This window comes from Rhodnius prolixus, unplaced genomic scaffold, assembly GCF_049639745.1.
Source record: "Rhodnius prolixus isolate KJV_2025 unplaced genomic scaffold, Rpr scaffold_17, whole genome shotgun sequence".
Lineage (NCBI taxonomy): Eukaryota > Metazoa > Arthropoda > Insecta > Hemiptera > Reduviidae > Rhodnius > Rhodnius prolixus.
Genome location: NW_027411626.1, coordinates 441,698 through 466,233, shown reverse-complemented (window position 1 = coordinate 466,233; position 24,536 = coordinate 441,698). Strand labels below are relative to the sequence as shown.

At 32.2% G+C, this 24,536-nt stretch overlaps 2 protein-coding genes across 3 annotated transcripts in view; both read right to left on the bottom strand.

Annotated features, from left to right (window-relative positions):
* Positions 1-8,844, bottom strand: part of LOC141459664 (protein commissureless 2 homolog) — an 87,407-nt gene extending 78,563 nt beyond the window's left edge. Inside the window, exon 1 of the mRNA XM_074138970.1 lies at positions 6,269-8,844. Coding sequence (XP_073995071.1) covers positions 6,269-6,297 — 29 coding nt within the window. The 5' untranslated portion in view covers positions 6,298-8,844. The remainder of the gene's footprint in view (positions 1-6,268) is intronic.
* A 1,210-nt stretch (positions 8,845-10,054) lies between these two features.
* On the bottom strand, positions 10,055-23,091 carry fwe (calcium channel flower). 2 transcript variants are annotated; one of them, XM_074138967.1, is made up of 7 exons: positions 22,919-23,091; positions 22,702-22,822; positions 21,004-21,085; positions 20,758-20,883; positions 18,215-18,322; positions 15,839-16,007; positions 10,055-13,514 (listed from the first exon to the last, which is right to left on the bottom strand). In XM_074138967.1, exons 1-6 carry the CDS (start codon positions 22,919-22,921, stop codon positions 15,869-15,871), a joined length of 579 nt encoding a protein of 192 aa, XP_073995068.1. In that variant the 5' UTR covers positions 22,922-23,091; the 3' UTR covers positions 10,055-13,514; positions 15,839-15,868. The 2 variants fall into 2 exon arrangements, with proteins under 2 accessions (XP_073995068.1, XP_073995067.1); XM_074138966.1 differs by lacking the exon at positions 15,839-16,007.
* Positions 23,092-24,536: the final 1,445 nt, after the last annotated feature.

The window sequence follows — 24,536 nt, the reverse complement described above, 5'->3', positions numbered from 1 at the left end:
ATGATAATCGTAGATGCAACAGTATAGGAAATATAGGCAGTTGAAATTTTGTAACCTTTCGTTTTCCCTAAACTTCATGTCCTAATATCTCCATTACTTTTTTAAATGATTTTCTAACTTCGTAAACTGGTTAGACTCAAACTCAATTTCTCGATCTTTTATTGAATTTATTTTCCTACATAATTTTTTTTTTTTAATGCAGTAGTTAGGTAATTGGTGACGTCAAACTTACCTCTAACGTGTCATTTCTGAATACATTGCGTTCTAAACAATAAATAATTGCCGTACGCTTCTTATCATTTTTGGTCACTGATTTATTTCATCCATCTGGTCAGCCATTTTTGTAATTTATGATCATTGATTTGTTGTATTCGATGTACATTAATTTAAAATCAATCCGCTGAAGTTCTTGAAAGCTTGCTGTCACGTAGTTATTGAAATCCAGTTAAAGCTATGTCTTAATGGGGAACAATTGCTTCTATCTGTGAATAAATAAAATAAATAGATTTTTTTCCTTTAATTGTAAAAAAAAATTTCGCGTAAACCACATTGAATATCACTTCCGGGAAATCTAGGTTAAGCAAACATTTTTCTTTGTTAAAACATTTTCTACACTTCACAATGGCACATACACGTATAGACTGAGTGTAGTCTCAAAAGAAAATTAATAAATGCAATTTTCCTTTATACTTAAATGGACTTCAGTAAATAGATTTCCGGTTAACCTAGTAAACGAAGTAAAAATTTTTTTTCTATTTATTTTGTCAAAAATATTATTTTTTAATTTCGACCTTGTTTATATGGTAGGCTTTTTAGCATGAACACACATTTCATTTGTAGGTCAAATCAATAAAATACGGAAGTAACTGGACTTAATTTTAGTGACGTACTAACACATTAGTTTTGTGGTTGTTTTGAGTAATTTTTTTGTTTTACTATTTCATTTTATTTTTTTATTTACTTTTCATAGATCTGCTAAGAACGCGAAGTATTGCAATTGCCAAAACATTTTGTGTTCATTCCTTCGAGTTTGAAAAAGTATTGTAAATACAAAATTCTGCGTGTCTAAATTTAATACCAAAAATTATGGAATATTTTTAGAAAAAACTTAGAAGCCGTTATCATTTTTTGTTAATGTGTAAGATTAGTTTTAATTTTTAAAGAAAAAAAAAAAAAGTTGATATAAAGTTGCTCATTCTGCCATCTAGCAGCCTAGGGCTGTACTTCTGTACCTTGCTCTGTGGTTCTCATAACTTATTAATGAAAGTCTAGATTCTGCTTTTGAAACTGATAAAAAGTTTACTTGTTTAAGAGAACCACAGGCTCCAATATCTCAGTACGAAGAAAAACTCAAAGTAGTGTGAAGACTTACAGTGATTCCCATTAATATTGGGACAGTACATACAGAAGTTAAAAATTGACGAAAATTAAAAGCGGCACCCATTTATTCAAATTTTTATAAATTCATTTCATTTTATAATTACTATTAATTAAATAAAAACTATTTAAATAAGTAAATAAAAATGTTTTGGTAGATTAAAAAAAATATATATAATAATAAGTGCAAATTCTACCTCTCATAAGTATTGGGACACTATTATAATTTATAGTTTGTCCAAGGTTTTGCCCGAATATTTATACAATTTGTAAATATATACCTTAAGCATATTAAAACTGTCCGGTAGGACAGTTGTATAAGGGTTGATCATCAAAAACTGCACGTAAAAGCGTAACGTTGAAAAACACCCAACTTTGACAATTTTTTTCTCTTTTTCTATAAAAGATAAAATTCCCAAATTTTCTTTAAAATAAAGGGCAAACCCTCCTTTATGACTGTAATTTTTTTGCAACAACCCAGATCTAATAGGTTTCGAGAAAAAAGTTATTCAATATGAAATTAATAATTAAATTAGTTTATATAAATCAAGCCAGGTATAACATGTCGCGCAAAAATACAAATACAACGATTGAACAAAGAAAAATTGTAATTTCTTTGCACAAAGACAATAAAAAGTGTTAGAGAGACAGAAAAACTGATCGGACCTAAAACATCTACTGCGTGGAACATCATTCAGCGTTACCAAAAAGAAAAAAGAATTGTTTCAACCCCACAAAAAGGCCGTCCTCAACTGCTCTCTGAGAGAGAGCAGCGTTATATATTAAAAGAATTAAAAAAGATCACCGACTTAGTGCTCCAAAACTTCAATGTGAAATTTTTGACATGTTCAGAGAGCAAAAATGGAGCAGAAACTGTTCGGAGAGTGCTAAGAAAACTCGACTATCATGGTAGAGTAGCCTGGAAGAATCCTTTTGTCAGTAAGATAAATCGTGCTAAGAGAGTGAAATTTGCCGAAAAATATTTTAATGAAAATAGTGACTTTTGGAATGATATACTCTAGCGATGAATCAAAATTTAATGTTTTTTTAGCCAGATGGAAGGGATATGGTCTGGAGGAAAGCGAATGCTGAACTCGAAAAGAAGAATTTACAGCCAACTTTAAAGGGTTAAAGCTGCACCACCGGGTGGAGGTGGGTCAGTTATGGTTTGGGGCTAGATGTCCACATCAGGATTTGAAGAATTAATGTTTGTTGATGGAGTGATGTACAAAATGGTTTATAGTAATATATTAAAAAATAATTTGGAAAAAAATGCCCAAAAATTGGGTATTTTAGGGTCTTTTAAATTCTACCAAGAGAACGACCCCCAAACCTACGGCTTGGGTGATACGCCAGTGACTGTTATATAATTGCCCAAAAGTATTCCAAACCTCTCCGCAGTCACCGGATCTTAATCCCATTGAACATTTATGGCAATATTTAGCCAGTGCTTTAAGTAAACGAGTAATATGTAACAAAAGTGAATTAAAACGATGTTTCCTGGAAGAATGGGAAAAAAACACCACCTGAATTAACCAAAAACTTGTTTCACCTATGCCTGATCGTTTGAGGGCTATTGTAAGTCAAAAAGCAATTATTAAATTATTACCAACCAATTATTAAATAGTAGGAGATTTTAAATATTGAACATTTAAACTCTAGCACTTCTGGTGTCCCAATATTTTTGAGAGCCTTATTTCACACTTTTTCAAAAAGTGCTACCTAACAGTTTGGAATTTCATCGATTTATACTTATATATAATTTCTACAGATGTTGCTAATGTAATTTAAAAAAAAAAAAAAAAAAAAAAATCCAAACTTTTGTATGTTGTTTTCATTTTCCTTTTAAATCATTTTGTAATAGGTGTCCCAATATTAATGGGAGTCACTGTACATGACTTTTTCTAACAGCAATTCTCACAAGTTCTATTTCAAAAATCTCTTTTAAACTCTCTAAACATTTTATGTCTTGTTTTATTCTTATCGACATTATACAGTTATAAAAACCATACGTTTCTATGAAATGTAATCTTATAAGAGTAGAATACCTTCGCCCTTCCTAAGAACTGCTCTAAAATGAATCTAATAAGGAATATAATAAATAAATTTGGCAGAAAATCAAAGGAACCATTTTCAAGTTTAAAAAAACCATACGTTTCTATGAAATGTAATCATTGATTTTGACCAAAAGAACTTATTGTGATTTTTTTTTTTTCTTTTGTGCCATTTTTCGTTGTTCAGATGATCCGCAAATCGATATTTCCTCTGAAAACCTAATAATCAGAAATCCAAATAAAAATAGAATAATAATTATATATTTATCCAAAGCGTAATCATTTTTAATTAAAATTAGTATATGAATTCAAAGTAATTTTTATTATTATTTGCTGCATTAGCACAGCTGGATATCTGTAACAATCGAAAGGTTACTAAATTTCAACTGCCTATATTTCCTATACTATTTTATCTAAGATTATCATATTACTATCGATTGTAGAGATAGTTAATGTCAACAAATGTGCCAAATTATATAGAATTCCATACAATAGAAATCGAGATATTAGGACATATGTAAAGTTTAGGGAAAACGAAAGGTTACTAAATTTCAACTGCCTATATTTCCTGAACTATTGCATCTACTATTATCATATTAAAAATCAAACACATTTTTTGACCAATATTAAAACACTTTCTAATTACTGGCAATATGTAACAACTTTTATCACACTGCTGTCCTGTACACAGTAGTGATGGGCAGAACGAGTCCGTCTTTGGACTCGTTGGATTTGAATCAGTTCCAGGGTTGGAATCGATTCCAACAACTCGTTCACCGATTCCGGTCTCTGTACTTACCCTATGCATTAGTAACATTGTCACGCAATTTATTAAAAAATATCATTAAATGTTAGCTTTCCCAGTTAATAACAAAACTATATTTCTTTAACACACATTGAGTACTATCCCTAATTTCCAATTGCACTGATAAATATAAAATTAACAACGTAACACAAAAATTAACATAAAAATAGACTAGTCAATTATAAAAATTAAAGCAATGCTGTTTAGTCATTATCTAGCTTGACCACTGGAAGACTGGAGTTAATGTGCTTCAAGAGGATCCAAGATAGAGAAACGGAAATGGGTAGGAAATTATTCCCATAAAAAAAAATCTAACCCTTCAAGCAAAATGATAATTACTCATAAATAAAGAAATATTTATTTACTAGGACTTGTATATCAAGCTTTAAAAATATTATCTCATTATCTTACGAAAAGAAAAAGCTGTGTGCTTAATCTTTAACATAGCGCTGGACACTCTTATTCTTATCTTCATTGGGTAAGTTTAACCGTGCACGTGACCGTGAGACAGTCAAAGTAACACTGAGCCAAAATTTAGTATTACCTAATTGGTTTACTTACTGCAGTATCCCTCCCACTCTATCACCAATTTCACAAACATTCATCGATTGGAAATAATTTTTAGTTAAATATTCGTTTTATTTGAATACAAAAAACATTATAACGCTTTCTTAAGATGATTTTAATTTTTAAAATTTGTTTTTGTCCATTACTCTTATAAAATACGAAGAATTTCAAATAAAATATAATATACAAACACAATGATCTAGTGTGCAGGTGGAGTCAGTCCTCGTTACCATAGCAATGGAACCGTTAAACAACTCCGGTTCCAGCTCCAGCAATTTCTATTGGCTAGATTCAGTGAACGAAAAAATGGAACGAGTCCGGTTTCAAAAGGATTTAAATCACTCCGGATTCGACTCCACCAACTCCAGTGGATTTAACCAATGAAAATGCTAGAGCTGGGCCGGAGTCGTTTAACGGTTCCGTTGTCATGGTAACTACGACTGACTCCACCTGCACCCTAGATCATTCTGTGTTTGTATATTATATTTTATTTGAAATTCTTCGTATTTTATAAGAGTAATGGACAAAAACAAATTTTAAAAATTCAAATCATCTTAAGAAAGCGTTATAATTTTGTTTTCTGTATTCCAATGAAACGAATATTTAACTAAAAAATATTTTTAATCCATGAATGTTTGTGAAATAGATGATAGAGTGGGAGGGATACTACACTAAGTAAACCAGTTAGGTAATACTAAATTTTGGCCCAGTTTTACTTTGACCGTCTAGCTGACATGTACACGTTCAAACTTACGCCAATGAAGATGAGAGTAAGTGTCCAGCGCTAAGTTTAAGATTAAGCACACAGCTTTTTCTTTTTGTAAAACAATAAGATAATATTTTAAAAGCTTGATATTCAATTCTTAGTAAATAAATATTATGAGTAATTATAATTTTGAAGGGTTAGAATTTTTATGGAATAATTTCCTACCCATTTCCGTTTCTCTACCTTGAATACTCTTGAAGTAAGTTAACTCCAGTCTTATAGTGGTCAAGCTAGATAATGACAAAACTGCATTGCTTTAATTTATATTTGACTAGCCTATTTTTGTGTTAATTTTTGTATTACGTTGTTAATTTTATATTTATCAGAGCAATTGGAAATTAGAGATAGTACTCAATGTGTGTTAAAGAAATATAGTTTTGTTATTAACTGGGAAAGCTAACATTTAATGATATAATAATATAATAAATTGCGTGACATTTGTTCTTATGTTTAATCGTTCCAAACCTTCTGCTGCCTCATTTTCATTTTTATTTGCCTAAATTTTTTGGGGCGGGGCGGAATCACTTTTTTTAAAAATAGGGATTTGAATCAACTCGTTCCACCATCGGACTCGTTCCAATGGAACGAGTCAGCTCAAATAGCCCATCACTAGTACACAGTACTGAAAGTAGAAATCAACTTATGGCGCATTTTCTTAGGCCATTTTAATGTTTAATACAATTTTTAAACTATACTCACATAACAAGCGGTAGGTTGTAAGGTAGCATTGAAGGTTATTTAAAATTTAAAAAGTTTAGTTTTGTAAATATAGAATGTAAATAATAACTTATTGCATTTAAACATTTCGAAATTATAAACTTGGAATACATTTCGCGTTATACTAATGTACACTGTAAACAAAACGAGTTGTGAAATAAAATTATGCGAACCACATTATTCATAAATCTACATGGCATTATACGACAAAGGTAGGAGTAATGAATAATTTTTAAAAATAAAATAAACTTACAATTTAAAATTATTTCAAGGTTTTTATCTCTCTCTCTCTTTGTTATTAGCCTCTTGAGCTAGCAAATCAGCCAATTAAATTCTTCTTTCGAAGCTTCTTTAGTCTATTGAATATTTACAGAGTTATCTTTTATTTTTTGAACTCGAAAGAGTTCTGTGTAAATGCTGCTGCCATCATCAGCTGCCAGAATAGTATTTAAATTGGCAGGTAACGGATATCCAGTAGCTATCAAAGCCCTCGACAATCGTTCTCTTCCTTTAGTATTCTTAGCACATTCCAGGATTAGATGGTTGGCGTCTGCTATTATTCCAGAAGTATTCGTAACACTGGTGAGATGTTTCCCACTCCAATCCTGGCTGGCTAGGTGGTGCGGCGAATGATTGTGATTAAAACGTCCAAGATTTCAAGGTTCTGCTCATATATTTTCTTTTTATTTCCGAATTGTTGAATTATAATAACTATTGTAACATAATATGTAAAGCTGTACGTTTCACCAAACGTGAATAAGGAAGCGTAAACATGTGCCACTAATAGATCTAATGTTATCTGTTCAGGAAGTTGAAAACGAGAAAAGAGAAAAAATCATGATCAAGTAGAGAGATTACTTCCGGTAGGGAAAATCCCTTTAAATTCGGGATTTTTTTTTTGCTCTGTCTATTCAAGTTGTCCCAAACTACCCCTACCTCGAATTCTTCTCGAAAACTGAAGCGTCAATGGCTTCGCGAACACCTGATCTACATTATAGAAAAAGTTATGTTCCTTCAAATTCACTTCATCCGGTATTCTTCTGGGTTACTCATAATGCTCATCCTTAGATGATTCCAATTTATTGTGTTAATGTATTATACGCAACAACAATTACATTGTTGCCAAATAGGCAGTTGTAAATTAAGTAAAGAGGAAAACATAATGAAGTTGATGCCCATTTTGCCGCTTTTGACCATGTATGATGAATGTACATAAAATTACTAATATGCAGTTTTGGGAAATTACTACATCAATTTAAATAGAACACTGTGTAATAATTTGGTAGTCATTCCTAAGTTTACTAACTTTCTCATAAATTTTTCATCATCCTTTAATTTAGCCTCTTTTTATGACAGGAGGTGTTTATTTATCACCAACTAATCTACTTCATTAATACTAATCTACTGCATTAATGCTACCAGAATCTTGGTAACATCCATAAAAATGTCAACAAAGAAGTTTTTTTTTTTTTTTATAGCAGCTTCTCTCTGCCAAATTTTTCTGTGTGTAAATATAACGAAATATTCATCATTCGCTTTGTCATGCTTACTGCAAACATACGTGACATAAAGAAGAATTAATATCTAAATTTAAACATTACTTATTTTGTGTAATAATGTTAAATACAGTAAAATATTACTACATAATATGGCAACTTTTTTGCATCATCTCCTGTGATTATACAGGGTGTTCATTTTAAGACGGCTCAAAATTCATTTCATGCTTAAACGGTTAATCTGAGCAAAAAATGGTAGAGGAAAAATTTGTTGCCCGTCACCTCTAGTTTCAGAATATGTGACTTGATTCTAGATTCCTGCCCGCATACGCGGCTGACGCGCGACCAAAAGTGAGGGTTTGCAGTTGACCCCCATTTTCATATACACACTTTTAAAGGGTATAAAAAGTTATGAAAGAAACCGGAAACCAGCAATTCGATATCTTCAAAATTAAAGGTGCTAGGCCATTTCAAAATCTGGATATTTATTAATCATATTTCAATTTTTTAGTTATCAAAGAGAAAGAAGTGCACGCGATTGGTCATTTTTTGTGTATTTTTTCATCCCCTTTCTACTAAAAATATTGCCAAGGCAGTAAAGCTAGTATTTCTGTTAATATCAGGGAAATAAGTCGTTTTCCGAGTGATTTTTCTAACAAAAATCAAATGTTAAGAGCTTTAGATGTTCTCAAGCATACACAAAATGGCTAAAAATTAATTTTACATCTGTTACAAACAAGGTTTAATAATTATTTGGTAATTTTGGTAGAGTTGCGTTTAATTACAAAAAAAAATTGGAAACCTCCTGCCACATATTTAAGTGATCAATATCTTTCATGTAAAGGATCAAACTTATTCCTTAGTTTATCAAACAATGCACTTTACTCAACTTGTGAAGCATGTACTGTGCCTTTCAAAGGTGCCTCCTCAGATATAGGAGAGCAGTTGATAACCTCCTGGCTAACCTGGCTTGTGAGCTAATTTTAAAGATATCGAATTGCGGTTTCCAGTTTCTTTCATAACGTGTTATACTCTTAAAAATTGTGTATGTGAAAATGGGGGGGGGGGGGTCAACTGCGAATCCTCACTTTTGGAAGCGCATCATGCGGGCCGGAATCTAAAATCAAGTCACATATCGTCGCCTAAGAAGTGATACCTTGTAACTACAAAATATCAACTTTACAGGAGAAGGAAAAAAACAGGATATAAAATTCATTTTAAGGCATACAGTAATTCTTCTTTCAATATTAACTATTAGTGTGACTGTCGTCTTGAAAGTGCATGATTGAAAACAAATTTTTTTTCAACATTTATTTATTTTTTCAACATTTATATATAAAAATGTAATTTTCGTTGAAATTTTAGTTACGAGGTATCACTTCTTAGGCGACGATATTCTGAAACTAGAGCGAGACGGGCAACAAATTTTACCTCTACCATTTTTTTTGCACAGATCAACCGTGTTGAGCAATGAAATGCATTTGAGCCGTCTTAAAATGAACTCCCGTGTACTTTATATCTTCTGTCTACACCTTACATCTATCTTTCTTTTACCATAGTTTTGGAGTAGTTGGCTAATAGCAACATTTCATGAGAAAATATTTAAAAAAACAAAAACAATATTTTTATTTTTATAATCCATTGTATTATCAATTGCAAAAAAGTAAAATAAATATAATCTCAATTTTAACTGTGATATGACCCTTGTATTATCATTTTTTCTTTCAAAATAACATAATGAGCTAAAAAATAACATTATTTTTGTTCATTTAAATTAATTATAATAAAAAATAGTAAAAGAAAATCTTACAAATCTAATTAACAAAATTACATTTATTATTATTAATTTATTGTATTATTTTATTTTTTAAATAATGTGAATTAAATTTTATTTATTCATATTTATATATTTTTACATAAATACGAGAAATAGTGTAATGAAGTTGGCACGCTATATGAGATGAGGGACAAGAGAAGTAAGGATTAGAACATTGTGGAGTAAAAAATGGCCAACCTTGATGATTTGCAATAAATAATAATAATAATAATAATAATAATAATAATAATAATAACAATAATACATCACAACAACATTTACGAGACACCCAGTTTTTATTTATTTTAGGAATAAATAGTGTGAGAGAATATTATTTATTTATTTTTTTACAAATCTAATTTATACACTAACTTCATCTCTAATAATAATAATAGTAACAATATATTCATTTAATATAATCAGCTAAATGTCCCAATACATCTATAAAGTTTGCTATTTTTCTGTCAATGATAATTATAATCTGCTTCGCCTCTTTTTGGTCTGGGTAATTGTGAGACTTTACAACATGGCGGAAAGTCCTCTCAAAACCATCTTTCTAGAAAGATAAGATGGATCCGAAAGTAAAATGGAACGAGGAGATCATAAAAAAAAACAACACACAAAAAATGAAAGAAGAGGAAATGGTTGTCAGAGGCTTGAAACTGTAAAATACGCTTTAGACTTGAACAGCTGGGAAATCAAAGGGTAAATGATATTATTGCATGAAGTAGCAAACCTGCATGCCAAAAATTCAAGCTACACTTCCATGGCAACAGGGTGATAGCAAAACACAAAACAGAGATTAGTTTTAAGCATTAGGTTTCTAAGGGTACGTTTACAACGGAGCTGTGAGTATAGATGATAGCAGAGATGATAACTGATACGAGTAAAATATAATCGCTGATTAGTGTGCACAACAGAGCTGTGATACATGCAACATGTCCGAGTAGTGAAGAAGAGTTTTTTATGTTCAGCAGCAACAAAAAGGTATATTTTAAAGAAAAAACGCTTTAGAAAATATCATGTACATCCCATAAATAAAAAAACGAAGTACTTTGGGCGAATTTCACTATTTATATAAGGAACTTAGAAATTATCCGGATCGTTTTTTTGAATACGTGAGGATGGGTCCACCCATATTCGACTATATTTTAGAAAAAATAAGGTCAAAATTAAGAAAACTTTGGAAAAATTGTCATGGAAATCCTACAACCATAGAAGAAAAACTAGTGATTACTCTTAGGTTAGTAATGATTTTATTGAAAAAAAACAAAACAAATAAATACACATGAAAATAAAGGTAAGCACGATTTAAAAAACAAAATATTGTTTAAAAGTAAATAATAAAAAATAATGAGTAAAGACAGCACTAAATAATTTTTCTACGTCCATTTTGAAGCTCCGATACTGGAGTTCAGCTAGCAGAAAAATGAAAAATCCAATTCTATCATCTATGCTCGTTTATAGCAGCGAGTATGAGTCACTAGTCGAAGCTTCGTTGTGCACGCTCACATAAGAATGTACTAGGTTATTCTATAAACGCTGATGCATCACTGCTATCATCTCCGCTATCATCTATGCTCATAGCTCCGTTGTGAACGTACCCTGTCTTGAGTGCTTTTATAAGTTAATGTGGGCGGCCTCTAGGAATAACCTTGGGCAACCAGCACTGAGCGCTACCTCTGATACATATCTGGTTACGAAGCCCCCAAAGCTGAGGGTTACTGAGTTAAACACTGAAGTACATCCTAAGTTACTTCTCAAGGTTACGTCCAAGAAAAATTGCTCTATGGGTCTAAAACTTGGGAAGCAAAATTTGACTACCTCCTCGTGATTTACTCTGACATTTAATGGACACAGTAGGCCTCAGAAAACATCTCCACGGAGCAGAACTCATCGATGTACCAATGAAGATTGTGCCAGAAGCAGAATAAATCAGCCTTCTGACCTCCTTTTGTTGGGATCTTTAGGTTGCGATAGGAGACATTTGGTTCTTCGAGACTAGAGGATGATCTGACCCAAAATCGTCTGGCGGGTAAAAACATTGGTCATCTCGAAATGTAGACTTGAAGTAGGTTCTAAACACTCCATGACATTAACCTATCTAAATCGTTTACATTCCTCCGATTACTTAATAGATCAATACTACTATCGAATGGCTTTACTAAACTTTGCTTTAGCTATCCTGATGCTTAGTGTTAAATATCCCGTCTCATAATATCCAATCTTTACAATATATAGGGGCTTAATATGTGCCAATATTGTGTACAGCATACCCACAGATAAAGTATATCTCCCTTCCACCCACAGTTTGAGACGTAAACAGGATTTTTTCTTTTATGGGGGTAAAAAAAAACCTCTCCGACGAAGGAAACTGCAAAAAAAAAAGATCTTTGTGGTTGCAATGAATTCAACTTAACCCCCATCTGATCCAACCTCAAGTATCGTGAATGCGGTGATGTCACAAAGGGTTAGCAGGGATTAGGGTTTTTTTTAAAAGTAGGTCACTAAGTCGTTGGGCATCCTAGTTCTCTGGGCTTAGGAAATCCAGTAGCAAGAGAACTTGGGCACTGTTTCAAGGGAATCTCTCTCTCTCTCTCGACCTTCAGACCAATTAGAAGCTTTTGATATATAGAGAGCCCCAGTATGCATCATAACATATCTAACCCTCTGGCCCGGCTGCTGGCGTTGGAGGAAATCTTGAAGAGGAGAAGGGATTTAGGCTCCCCAATCTGTTGGCTTCCCTCTTCCCTAAAGAGACTGGGATTGACCAGCTATATGCCCACAATTGATCCTTTCACAGTCCACAATGTACACGAAAATAAAAAACAACAAAGAGGACCTAAGACTGAAGCAATGTCTCAATAGCAGGTGCATATTTACTTCTTAATTTTCCATTTTCAATTTTTCACTAAGCTATGTGATGATTAACATAAAAAAATAAAGAAAAAGAAAAACTAATTTACAATATACTCGAAAAATTTTTGTTTTTTTTCTAAATTTCCGTAAAATTTCTCTTAATCCAGCTAATGTCTAATATACATCATTGAAATAATAATAATAATAATAATAATAATAATAATAATAATAAACCTTAAACTGTGGAATGTTCACAATGGAAAGACTTTTTTGCTAAGTGCTACATTTAGATCTTAAACTGTCAACCAGTGATTTTTTCCTATTTACATTCCTTAATCGGATGTGCGAGGAAGTCACACAATTTTGGATTTAAATTACTTTAAAAAAATAATGATTCAGATGAAAATAAAACATGAAATTATTGGGGATGTCTTGTTGAACTTAATTTTTATGCAGTCTTGTATTTTTATCTTTTTTTGTTTAAACTAAGAAAATTAACATAATAATCTGGAAGCAAGTTATTTCATTGTCACAATGTCGTCGTGATATAATGAAAAAGATAAAAAAAAAAAAAAAAAAACCAGTAACTGAGTTGACTAGTTTCAATAGTGAAAATTGAAAATAGGAAATAGAAAATCAAATAGATGAAAAAGTTGAGTAGAAATGAAGGACTTGCTTCTTTCTTTGGGGTTTATCTTTTAAAACCATCTTCAGCTCTTAGGAGATCCTAATATTTTGTGCTGATGGAAGCCCAGCATCTTTTTCTTCCCTTTTATACATGATTTTTTTTTTTTTTTTTTTTTTTTTTTTTTTTTTTTTAATTTTAAATACACAATCGATTTAACAAAATCTGAGAGGAGATCATCATACAGGAGGAATGACGGCGTTTGAATTTCCCATGGGAGCTGCATTTTCCATAAGATTTGATTTGGCCCCTTGAGATGATTGTTGTTGTTGTTGTTGTTGCTGGCGTTGAGGAGGTTGATATTGTTGTGGTGGTGGTGGTTGTTGTTGTTGCTGGGCAGCCATGTTTGCTTGCATCTCCTCCCTTGATGCCCTGGTAAAATGAAAATATAAATATATATATATATTTTATAAAAGTTTGAAGGAAAAAATGGACACACAAAATTTTTCCAAACTGTAATTATTACAAATCTAGTTTACAAAAAAAAACAAAAAACAAAGCTATCTGATGTATACTACAATAAAAAAGTGTGAAGAATTAAGGTTTCAAGTTTCTGGATAAGATTTATAAAAAATAAATTCTGTATTTTTTTTTTTTTTTAGAACCATAATTTGTACTGAAAACGCACATTAGAGCAGAGATTTGCGACCGATTATTTCACGGTACCCTAGTATTCGGTCCCTTTTTTATAAAAAAAATAAAATTAATTAAAGAGAGAGAAAACAGCGTCATTTCCAAGGTATATAAATAGCAGAGTTAGGCATAACTTTTAACCCTTATCTCTTTTCGAGTTGACTACCTGGCCTAGCTTAATAAGCAAAGTAGGACAAATCCTCTCTAAGTGTTAACATCAGGTTATTCACAATTCCTGGCTCCCAGTCTTAACTGAAGCTTTCTTGGAGAGAGAACTGTATTTGAGTCAGCATCCTTTCAGTTTCTTCTAATTTAGGGAGACTATCTTTTATCAGAATATTTTTGGCAGGGCATAGGTAAGGTAGGGACAGCTGTATTGGCACAGCAAAAGGTGATTCCTGAGAAAGCTGACTCCCTACGCTCTTCCTAGAACTTGCCTAGAGAAGAACCTGAGTGAGTGGTCTCATCGCCTGCAGGTCCTGTAGGAAGAGTAGTCAGCAGTCTCATGGGTGTACACTTAATAGATCTATATTGGGTCCCGTAGTACGTCTCGTTTAAACAAAAAGAAAACTGAAAAACAGGGTAAATCCCTAAGAACGGGGGTCCCTTTGATTTAGTAGTAAAACAGGAATGGAATTTCACTACAATGGAAAACAATGACTGCTTAAACGGGGAAGGGATCGGCTATGCGATTAGCTTATTGGATTCCCACGCGGAGGTCCCGAGTTTGAATCCAGCTACTGACCCTTAGATTTTCTCTTCCTAGGAGCTTCTTTTACAGCACACTATCCGGTGATGTATTGTGTTCGTCTGCAACGAGAGAACACTGTCCATAGGCCGGCAGTGCACTAAAAAAAGCTCCGGGCGCCAATAACCTTAAATGTTGACGTGCCTTAAATCATTTTTTAAAAAAATTAAAATAAATGCTTAAAATTTAGTGCGTACAAATGTCTTCTTCATTAACTTTTTGAGAAAATTTGCCCTTTAAATAAACTTATTGACCTTTTGACCTTATTGGCTAGGCGGAAAGACATACTAGAATTTGATGGGCTGTGTGGGTGGTCAAAAGTAGCGGAACATTAGTTTTAGAGAGAAACTTTACGGAGGAAAAAAAATCAAAAAACAAACAAAAAAAAAATGTTATTTTGTATAAATTCAAGAAAAACTACAAAATTACAGTACTGTAAAGTTGCAGGCGCCAAGGTTGCCGAGCGGTTAGAGGCGAGACCTGTGAAGCTAATATGTATTGTGGGTACTGGGTTCGATTCCCGGTCTTAGGCCTTGGATTTTATTTGATGATTAATATGAGAAATTTATAGTAAAGTATTGTTAGCTAGTCGCCTCCGTTCGCGGCACTTAATTGATAATTGGACGTTAAGCCCTGCCTGAAAAAAATAGGCGATTACTTTACTGTAAAGTTGCGATTCCGGTTTTAACAAATTCTTTGGAGATCAGAAGAGACTATTACACTAAAACAGGATGTAAGTTTGATCTTTCTGCGACTTATTGTTTTGTGGTAGTCCGTTCATTCAAAATAATAATAATAATAAGAGGAAGAAGAAAAAAAGACAAGAAAAGAAAGAATTAAGATAAGAAATGTGAGATTATTAATAAGGACTATATAGAACTCATAAGTTACTGGCATTAAATGGCGTTAAATACAGCTAGCATAACCAGCGACAAAAATTTATCATTCGAAGCAAAATTGAATACAACGAAATGCTTTTAATGCATTTTGTTTACTTTATTGGTATAAGTACAAATAAATTTCGTAAGAGATAAGTGCAGGTTTAGTATTTTTAAAGGAAAAACATGCAAAAATAAAATAGATTCTAGTTTCACTTCGTAGAATTTCTATTATTTAAATAAATTAAGATTTCAGAACAATTCAAATTTAATTTAAGAGAAGTTAAATAAAATTTTGAAAGAAATTCTACAAAGTACCGGAAATGATTACAATACAAAGGCTGTTTTATTTTACTTTACATGCAATAATAATTTTTAAAAAAAGAACAAAAACCGGAAAGAAACTTTTTTGGGAATGCGGAAAATAAAATGCCTGCCTCTTTTTTTCTTTTTAAGAAGTAAGGTGTCTAATTAGGTCTCCAAATGTCTGGGTCCTCCATTAGAGTGGAATCTTGTGGAGGTCCATAGGCGGTGCCCCCAGCAGGACCGCCATGTGTTACAACACCCGTGGGCGAAGCCATGGCCGCCATATCTTCTCTCGTACCCCTAATCATACATTACACACACACACTGACTCGCGTGCTTGAAACCCCACCCCAAAAAAAAAAAAAAAAAATGTCTACCAGAAGTCAAATAGTTTAAATCAGTTTTGGAGAAGAAATCAAAATTTTTAAAATGCTAATCAATAGTTCTGGCCTAAAATTGCCTTGAAAGAATCAAATTGAATTTTCTGAAGTACTTTTAGAATACGAGGTCTGTTCAAAAAGTATCGCGAATTTTGAATTTTCGCGGAATACGTATATTCGATTTTTTTTTTTGTGGCGTTTTATGTTGGTACACTCACTTATCCCGACAAGTTCAGCCATTTTGAATTATTTCAGATAATTTTTTGCCAGCTGCTTTGCTTGCGCGTGTTTTGGCAAGGTCTTCGATTTTTGCCTATTCCAAAAAGTGGATCTACGAATCTTTTGTGTGAAAAACAAAATTAAGTGCGCGGACGCATTCCGAATGTTGACTGTGCCATATGGTGAAGCTACCTTGGACCGAAGCAACGTTTATCAGTGGGTACAAAATGTTCTCAGAGGGCCGAGAAGATGTGAACGGACGCTCGAGCAAGTCAACAACATTGATTGACGAAAACATTGATAAAGTGAAGAAAATAGTACAGTGGAGTCTCGGTTATCCGTCACCCTTTTATCCGTCTATTCCAATTAACCGCCGTCACTGTCCTCAGTATTTAAAAATTAGAAAAAAAAAAAAGCAACAAATTATTTTAAAAAGAAAACTTCTTAAAAATTTATTTTCCTTAGTCTTTTAGGTACCATACTCGGTGTCCATCATTCGACAGTTTGTGGGTTTTCTCCTAAAAAAGATCAACCACAAACAAAACCGCCCACAAAACCGATTAGATGTCGCAGACATTAATTTTAATATGAATTGAATAATGAAAGATAGCTGACCTTTAAGGCTTAAGCGAATAAACGTATAAAATATGTATACCAGTTAATACAAAGTTTTATACACGTTAAACAAAAGAATCTGGAAATTTCCCTGTTTTTTTCCATTATCCGTCTATTCGACTATCCGTCACGTGTCCCGGTCCCGGTCATGACGGATAACCGAGACTCCACTGTATTGGCCAATCGTCGAATCATCGTTGAGAGAAAGTTGCTGAGGACCTAAACATATAGATTGGCTAGTGCCATTTGGTTTTTTTTTTACCAATGATTTAGGCATGAGACGGGTCGCCGCAAAATTCGTACCAAAATTTGGCTCAATTTCGACGCGTATTTTATGGCCAAAAATAAAATGATGCCGCAGCCACCGTATTCCCTCCCTTGTGACCTTTTTCTTGTTCCCGAAACTCCGAAGAGGCCCATGAAAGGACAACGCTACGCTACGATTGAGGAGATAAATGAGGAGCTGAAACAAGATCACAAAAAAATGATTTTTCAAAGTGCTTCGAGGATTGGAAAAAAACGTTGGTACAAGTGTATAATATCTGATGGGGATTACTTTAAAGGGGGGGGGGGAAATAGATATTCATGAATAAATAAATAATTTTAGGAAAAACACAAAATTCGCGATACTTTTTGAACAGACCTCGTATTCACTAAAATGATTTTTTTCCCCCGAGAGATGAACTCATAACTTGCACCTAAATCGTGTACTAATTATCACTAAAAAATAAATGCTGCATTGCTAAATAAACGCAAGTGATTATACTTCTTCAAATAAATAAATATTTCGCCGTTTTACGTATAAAAAAAAAAAAAATCAAAAAAGTAAAATGCTGAATTCTGATCTTCAAAATTTCCTTCTAACCTTTGCTATTTTCTTTCTCAAGATGAAAATTTAGTTAAACTGTCAACAAATTTCAATATTTCATTTCAAAAAAATTATTTAGAACAAAAATAAATCTATACCTCTCCAAAACTGACCTAAAAATAAAGATACCTTTTTAATCTAAAATACAAATTATTAGTAATGTATACTATTTTTTTTTTAAACATAATACAATCAATCGAAAGTTAACATGTTAAACTAACAAACAAATTTTCAAATACTTTTCAAAGAAAAATGTTTTGTTAATTCACAAGGCAAAAGCTTCAAGCTTCTTTTTCTCCAATAGCTCCAAAAATAAATAATAAAGTAAATAAACTGGTAAACTAAGAATTTTCGAAAGAAGTTTGATTTTTTTTTTTTTTTGAAAATTAATTAATAAAAAAAAAATGATTATTTTCAATACTCACTTCTTTCCAAGTGACATCATTCCGTAGACAACTCCGGTAGCAAAAATAAGACCACTTCCTAAGAAACTGCTTAGACCGATACATAATAAAAAAGCTGGGATAGCAATTCTGGAAATTAAAAAAAAGAAAATCCATTATCTTAGCTGATATATTTTACGAAAAGCATTCGCAAAAGTGTAGTTGAGTGGATGCATAAATTCCGTTGTATTACTATTTAATGATATTTCTTATTAGTTCCTCTTACTGTGAAAGGGAACAGGAAGTATTGCGATCGAGTCGAATTTTTGATTTGGAATTTTCACTGTGAATTTCCTTTTATCACATCCCTATAAATCAATTTGAAGCTCCCTGTGGCATTGCCAAGCGTTTGCCTTGTAAAAAAACGCTTGGCAGATGTCGGGAGGACTAGATATTTTAAGCTTTAAAGAGGGTTGTGTGTGTCAGCAAAACTCATTTTTGATGACACCATCGGAAGTAGCCTTTTAAGATAATTCTCCTACCTGAAAGCACAACTTAGGGTGCGTTCCACTAAGCGCTCACAACGATCAAAATGTACCTTTAGCCGTTCCACTAGACGACTGCGGTCGTTGTGGTCGTGGCGAAAACGTCACTAATGACGTCATTATTTTCGCTCACACAAAGTTCACAACGCCCCCCCACCACACCTTAAGAGCTGGGTCGAAGTGGGCGTTCAGAAATTGGGCGCAATTTTTAAAAGTAAAGATGGCGACCGAAAAAATTATATCAGGTAAATGAAAGTATTATCTCATGTAAATAATTGAATGTGTTTCTTGAAAGTCTAAAAAAAAAAATAATAAAATGAAAAATTACTTATCCCTTTACATATTAAATCACTGAATAACGACCAATTACACTTTGATAGTTAATAATGTACGTGGCTTAAGTTTTCGCTTTTCACTACTGCGATTTTGTAAAATTGCATTCCACTTTTCATCGGAACTAGATGAAGAACTTTGTAAAGCATTATTACGTTGCATTAATAAATAACCTACTGTTGTTGCCACAAAATACATTTTAATTTTAAACGTAAATTTTATAAATGCTCCACGAAAATGTAATATAAAAATTGATTTATATATATATATTTTAATTATAAGTCAACTTTATCAATAATTAATAAAGTTTATTATAATTGTTTAAAAACGGGGTTAAAATTAAAAACCAACCTCTTCAAGCTTCTGACTTAATTTCGAGGCCGCCATTTGTAATGTTTACATGAACGGCTAAAAAACGCTCCATAGACCATTCCACTTGGGTTTTCGATTGTAACGCTTGCAAGCAAATGGAACGGGCAAAACCGCGCGGTCGTGAGCGTGATCGTTGTGAACGCTTAGTGGAACGCGCACCCTTAACCGAATCATCGTTTTTTCAGATTTTTTTTTTTTTTTTTGAAAAGTTAAAGAGGTTACACGAGAAACAGAAAAACATCAACATAATATTGTATGTAAAATAAATATAAAGTTGTAGGAAGTTATCGCAAGTATTTATAAACTCAACAAGAAAATACTCCTTGGCACATCCAGCTTTAATTTAGTCACATGTTTCTCCTGAGCTTACTCCATAACTTTGGGAGTGCTGCACGTGGAAATCACTGACAGCAGGTTGTAATTTTTACAAATAAAGGTTTCAACAAAATAAAAATGAACTAAAAATGTGTCGAAATTTGTTTTAGGTATTCAGATGAATATCTAATTCATAATTAGGCATGCACTTTTCAGATGGATTTTCTAACATGGAAAAAATTTTAAAGATGTACATCCCCCCCCCCCTAAATACATGTTTAATATGCCTTCAAAACATAATTAGGCATGTACTTTTTTTTTTAAAGAATTTCTTCCTATATTTGATTGAAGTAAGAATGGAATGCATCCAAAGGTTGCAAATTTGTAACACATTACGTTTTTCTCTAATAAATTTGATAACTGGTTGAATTATCTTCGTCCCAAATTGAGATTGCACAGAAGTTTTATCGTTAAAAAAAGGCAGAAATAATAATCTTTGTTTCAATTAATTCAATTTCTTCAACTTGAAGCTGCAAAGTTATTTCATTAAATTTAGAAGAGTTTGAAATCGAATTCAATAGGCAATTTCTTCCGTGAGAAGCATTTAAACTATTGAATTCTGTCATTATAATGAAAAACATCAACTGCAATGATGTTTTTTAGGCGCACAATAAGTTTTTTGCCAGTAAAAGGTTTTTTTTTACTATGCTTCCAACGCCTTATTATTTTATAAAACGTCTTAAGATTGATTTCTAGAAGTTGAACCTCCTGCCGCTTCCTGAGTAGTTTTATCATACCGAGGGATCGGTATCATCTACTTTGGGAAGCTAAGCTCTAAAGTATCGATTCAGAGAAATATATGGGTTGACAATATGCAAACGTTTTGGTAAAAATTAACTATATTCCCCCCCCCCCCAAACACCAGGTTTATCTATTGGTAAAAAATAGCTAAGTAAGATTCAATATGCGCTTGAGAAAAAAAGACACCCATACATTTGCAACACCTTATTTAATACTTACCCACAATAAAATACAGCTCTATTCCAATAAGGTTTTTTATCAACCCATTCGCTTAATTTCTGCACAAAATCTATGAACATACAACAGCAGGGTGCCTCTATGACAATTACAGTAAAACCTGCAACCCTAAAAAAAACAACAAGAAAGCAAAAGATTATTTACCTCGATAAGGTTTCTAGATCATTAACTTACTCAAATTAGTTAGCAGTTTAAAAAAAAAAAAAATGAAAGTTATTGTTTACATACATCTGCCACATTCCACTCACTAAACAACTGACATTGCCCGTCAATATTCCTAGACAATTCCAAACTCCAAGAAATATAGCAACTGAAATTAGAAAATTAAAATGTTACTTTTTTTGTGGGATGGTTAATACATGCAAATCACATGGATTTATTTTATCAGTGCAATAATTGCACATCAATAAATGCATGAATAAATAATTTGTAAACATAATGTAAGCAAACACCGGCTTACAAAATATTTATTTTGATGTAGTCTTGATACTTGTCCATCAGATTATAAAACTTTTGGAAATATTTATCCAAATATTAGATAAAGTTTGATGTATTAATAAATCGTGATATTTAGTGCTTAGATTATTTAGACTAGACTGACACAACACAATTCCCGAAACTCAAAATACAAATACTCAAAAGACAAGCTTTTACAAGGAAAAAGTTAAAAAACTAATTTAATTAACTATTATTAGAGACCTATCTGGACTTACGGAGCTGAACTTTGGGGTTCAACCAAGCCATCCAATTCCCGTCGCATCCAGTTAACCTAACCAAAATCCTCTGCTAAATCACAGACGCTCCCTTTTTACCCACACCAATCCTCAAATATAATTATGTCTACCATTCTTCCTGAAAACTTTACGCGTTGTCTAAAGTACAACTCGCCAAGAGACCATCCCAAACAAAAATGCAAATTTCTAATTAGGAAGGCAATCTAATGGAAGTGTACTGCATCAGGTGTTTTTTTTTTTTGTCTTCAGCCAGTCAAAATGAATTCTGTGATCACATATATCGCTGCCAAACTTTTTTTAAGGGTAAGTGGGATTATAGAGTGGGGATAATAAATAATATGCTAGGAAAAGCAAGCGTTTTAAGTTTGCGATGGACAGGATATCTATTTTAATAATGTACTACTTTACATAGCGTTGAAATTATGTGCTTTGGTTTTATTTACAGTTTCATAATAAACAAATCAGTTGAATTCCACTCTTATATTTTCTCATGAGTGATTCAAGGATTCAACAAAATTTTCTATTACTTAGTAGCACTATTGGTTTAGAAGAGAACCTCCGTGTACAGTCATAATTTTAGTATTTCATTATTTGTTGATAACATATTAGCACGAACTAAACTTAATTTTGTTAACTATGGAAATAAAATATTGAGGAGTTTATTCAAGTCTCTACATATTTGTTCATTTAAATAGTACACCCAAATTCTTCACTCTCCGATAGCTATAATTAATAATTAACCTCAATAAAAATGGCAAATAAAAGTTCCATTTTTTGCCTAACTCTAACAAATAAAACTACAGATGAAAATATGAGGGATATTATTTAGCGCATAGAAGTGGTTTGTGTTTTTAGTAAACCGAGGAACGCATAGCCCGTTACTTGATTTTTATTCTGAATTTTCGTAGATTTATAAAGTGTAAACAGCCAAAATGTTGATACATAAAGAAAATGCACAAATTGAAATCTTTAATTCACTTACTACACTCGGTAATAGGAAGTATTGCGATCGTGCCAAATTTTTGCTAATTTTTCAACGTTGGTTACGAACTAGGTTAACCAATATTATCATCGGAAAATGATAAAAACGAATGCAATATCTAAACTATCAAACATATGGTTGATTAAAGAGTGTGAAAATAAATATTTTCCTAAACGGTAATTTTTTCAAATTAATTTTAACAATACTTACTTCCTCCACCAACAGTACCCAAACCTCGCCCTAAATACTTCATCCACCAAGGTACTTCATCTTTAGGAACGGCATCTTCACCAGGCCGCCTCATCAGAGATCCCACTTTTTCCATAAACGACTGTAAATATTAATACATAAACACTTGGAATATATCTTCACATTTTGAGGTGTAAATTTATTAGATTTAAAACATAAATATATTGAAAATACCCACCATTATGTGTTATATGATACTATTAAAAACAAACTAATAAATAGAAATAACACTGAAATCTACAAAACTTGTAGCTAATCAATTCAACGACCCCAACTCCTTATGTACAACACACATCCACACGCAGAACAATTCACCAACACCTACTCAGCTGCGTATCGACTGCCATCAAAATCGTGCCATATGGTTATCTATCAGTTTCAGCATGTATATTTAATTTTATTGATTTTGATGTTTTTGCTAACCTTCCTTCCACGGATTTGTAAATAAGAGGCATTTAAAATTTGTCCTATGGTATTTACCAAAATGAAGGATTATTATGTTTAGTGATTTTATTTGAAAAAATATATTGACATTGGGTCTTCAACTTGATTAATACCCCCTCCCAACGACTTTTGTCTTTCAAATTTATCGATAGTTAATCGAATTGGTATTGATGTGCTCTTCTCAGGTGAAGATGTTTATTTATTACTGCTTTAGTTATTCTGGCACGGTGGCTGATTCATAATTTCACGTTAGGAAAGGTGAATTGACTAAAGGGTTGGTGGTCTCGAGCGACTGTAAGCATACTTCGTAATTGTCAATGTCGTTTGATATTGGCAATGTTATTAGAAAGAATTAGAAGTATTGATGATTTGATGGCAGTTATCAACTTAGCTCAGGACCGTAATTATTGATGCATTATTGAATTAAGTTTGAAAATACTCCCTGTTTAAAGCCCAGTTATTGATAAGATTTTGCAAAATAAACTCTTAAGACCTTCTTTAAACATCGTATATCATAAATTATATTCCCGTAGTTAAAAGTACATCTTGAATAATATAAAAACCTGTCAGTGGTGTGCTTGCTTTAAAAGCGTTAATTCGGCGATATCTTAAAAACCGGAAAATGGTAGTAAAAATAAAATTAATTTTAAGATACGGAGTCATTAGAGTGGTAGTAAGTCGCATAAGTAAATAAGCCAGATTTTCTAGTGAATGCCATGTATGGTAATAAGTTTTATGATACCAATAACTTAGTCTCTCTCTTAATATTTCATATTTTTGAGCGATAGCCACATAAAAGTAAAAGCTAAAGGCTCTTAAGAAACGCCATTGGCTGGTTTGAAGACTGGCAAAGAACAATTAAAGAAATATTTGGCAAAGTAGAAAAAGCAGCTTTGAAATTAGTCAAATCTCGAAAGCTTATCTAAGTGAAACAATTATAAGAAAATGAGTAACATGTAAATTTAAGGAACGATCGCTCAAAATGGATTAAAGGAATATAGTTTTTAATTTGAAAAAGTATCGATAGTATAGTAATCGAAAAATCAGTTCGTTTTTACTAAATAATATAAAAATTTATTTACAACCTGTTATAGTTTTAAAGAAAGTAACCATTTGATTTACAATTTTTTTAAATACTTATTTTGAATAAATTTAAATTATGTGCTTAAGTTTATTTGATTTGACCTTTAATCAAGATTAAATTTGCACACAAAAAATCTTTTGCTAACTTTTTTTGGCACAGAAGTTACATGCGTAATAATAGTTCATCACAAGTCAGAAAGTTTATTAAGTAATATTTGAGGCTTGCAAAAACAATTAATTGATAATATTTAGTGTTTTCTCAATTTATT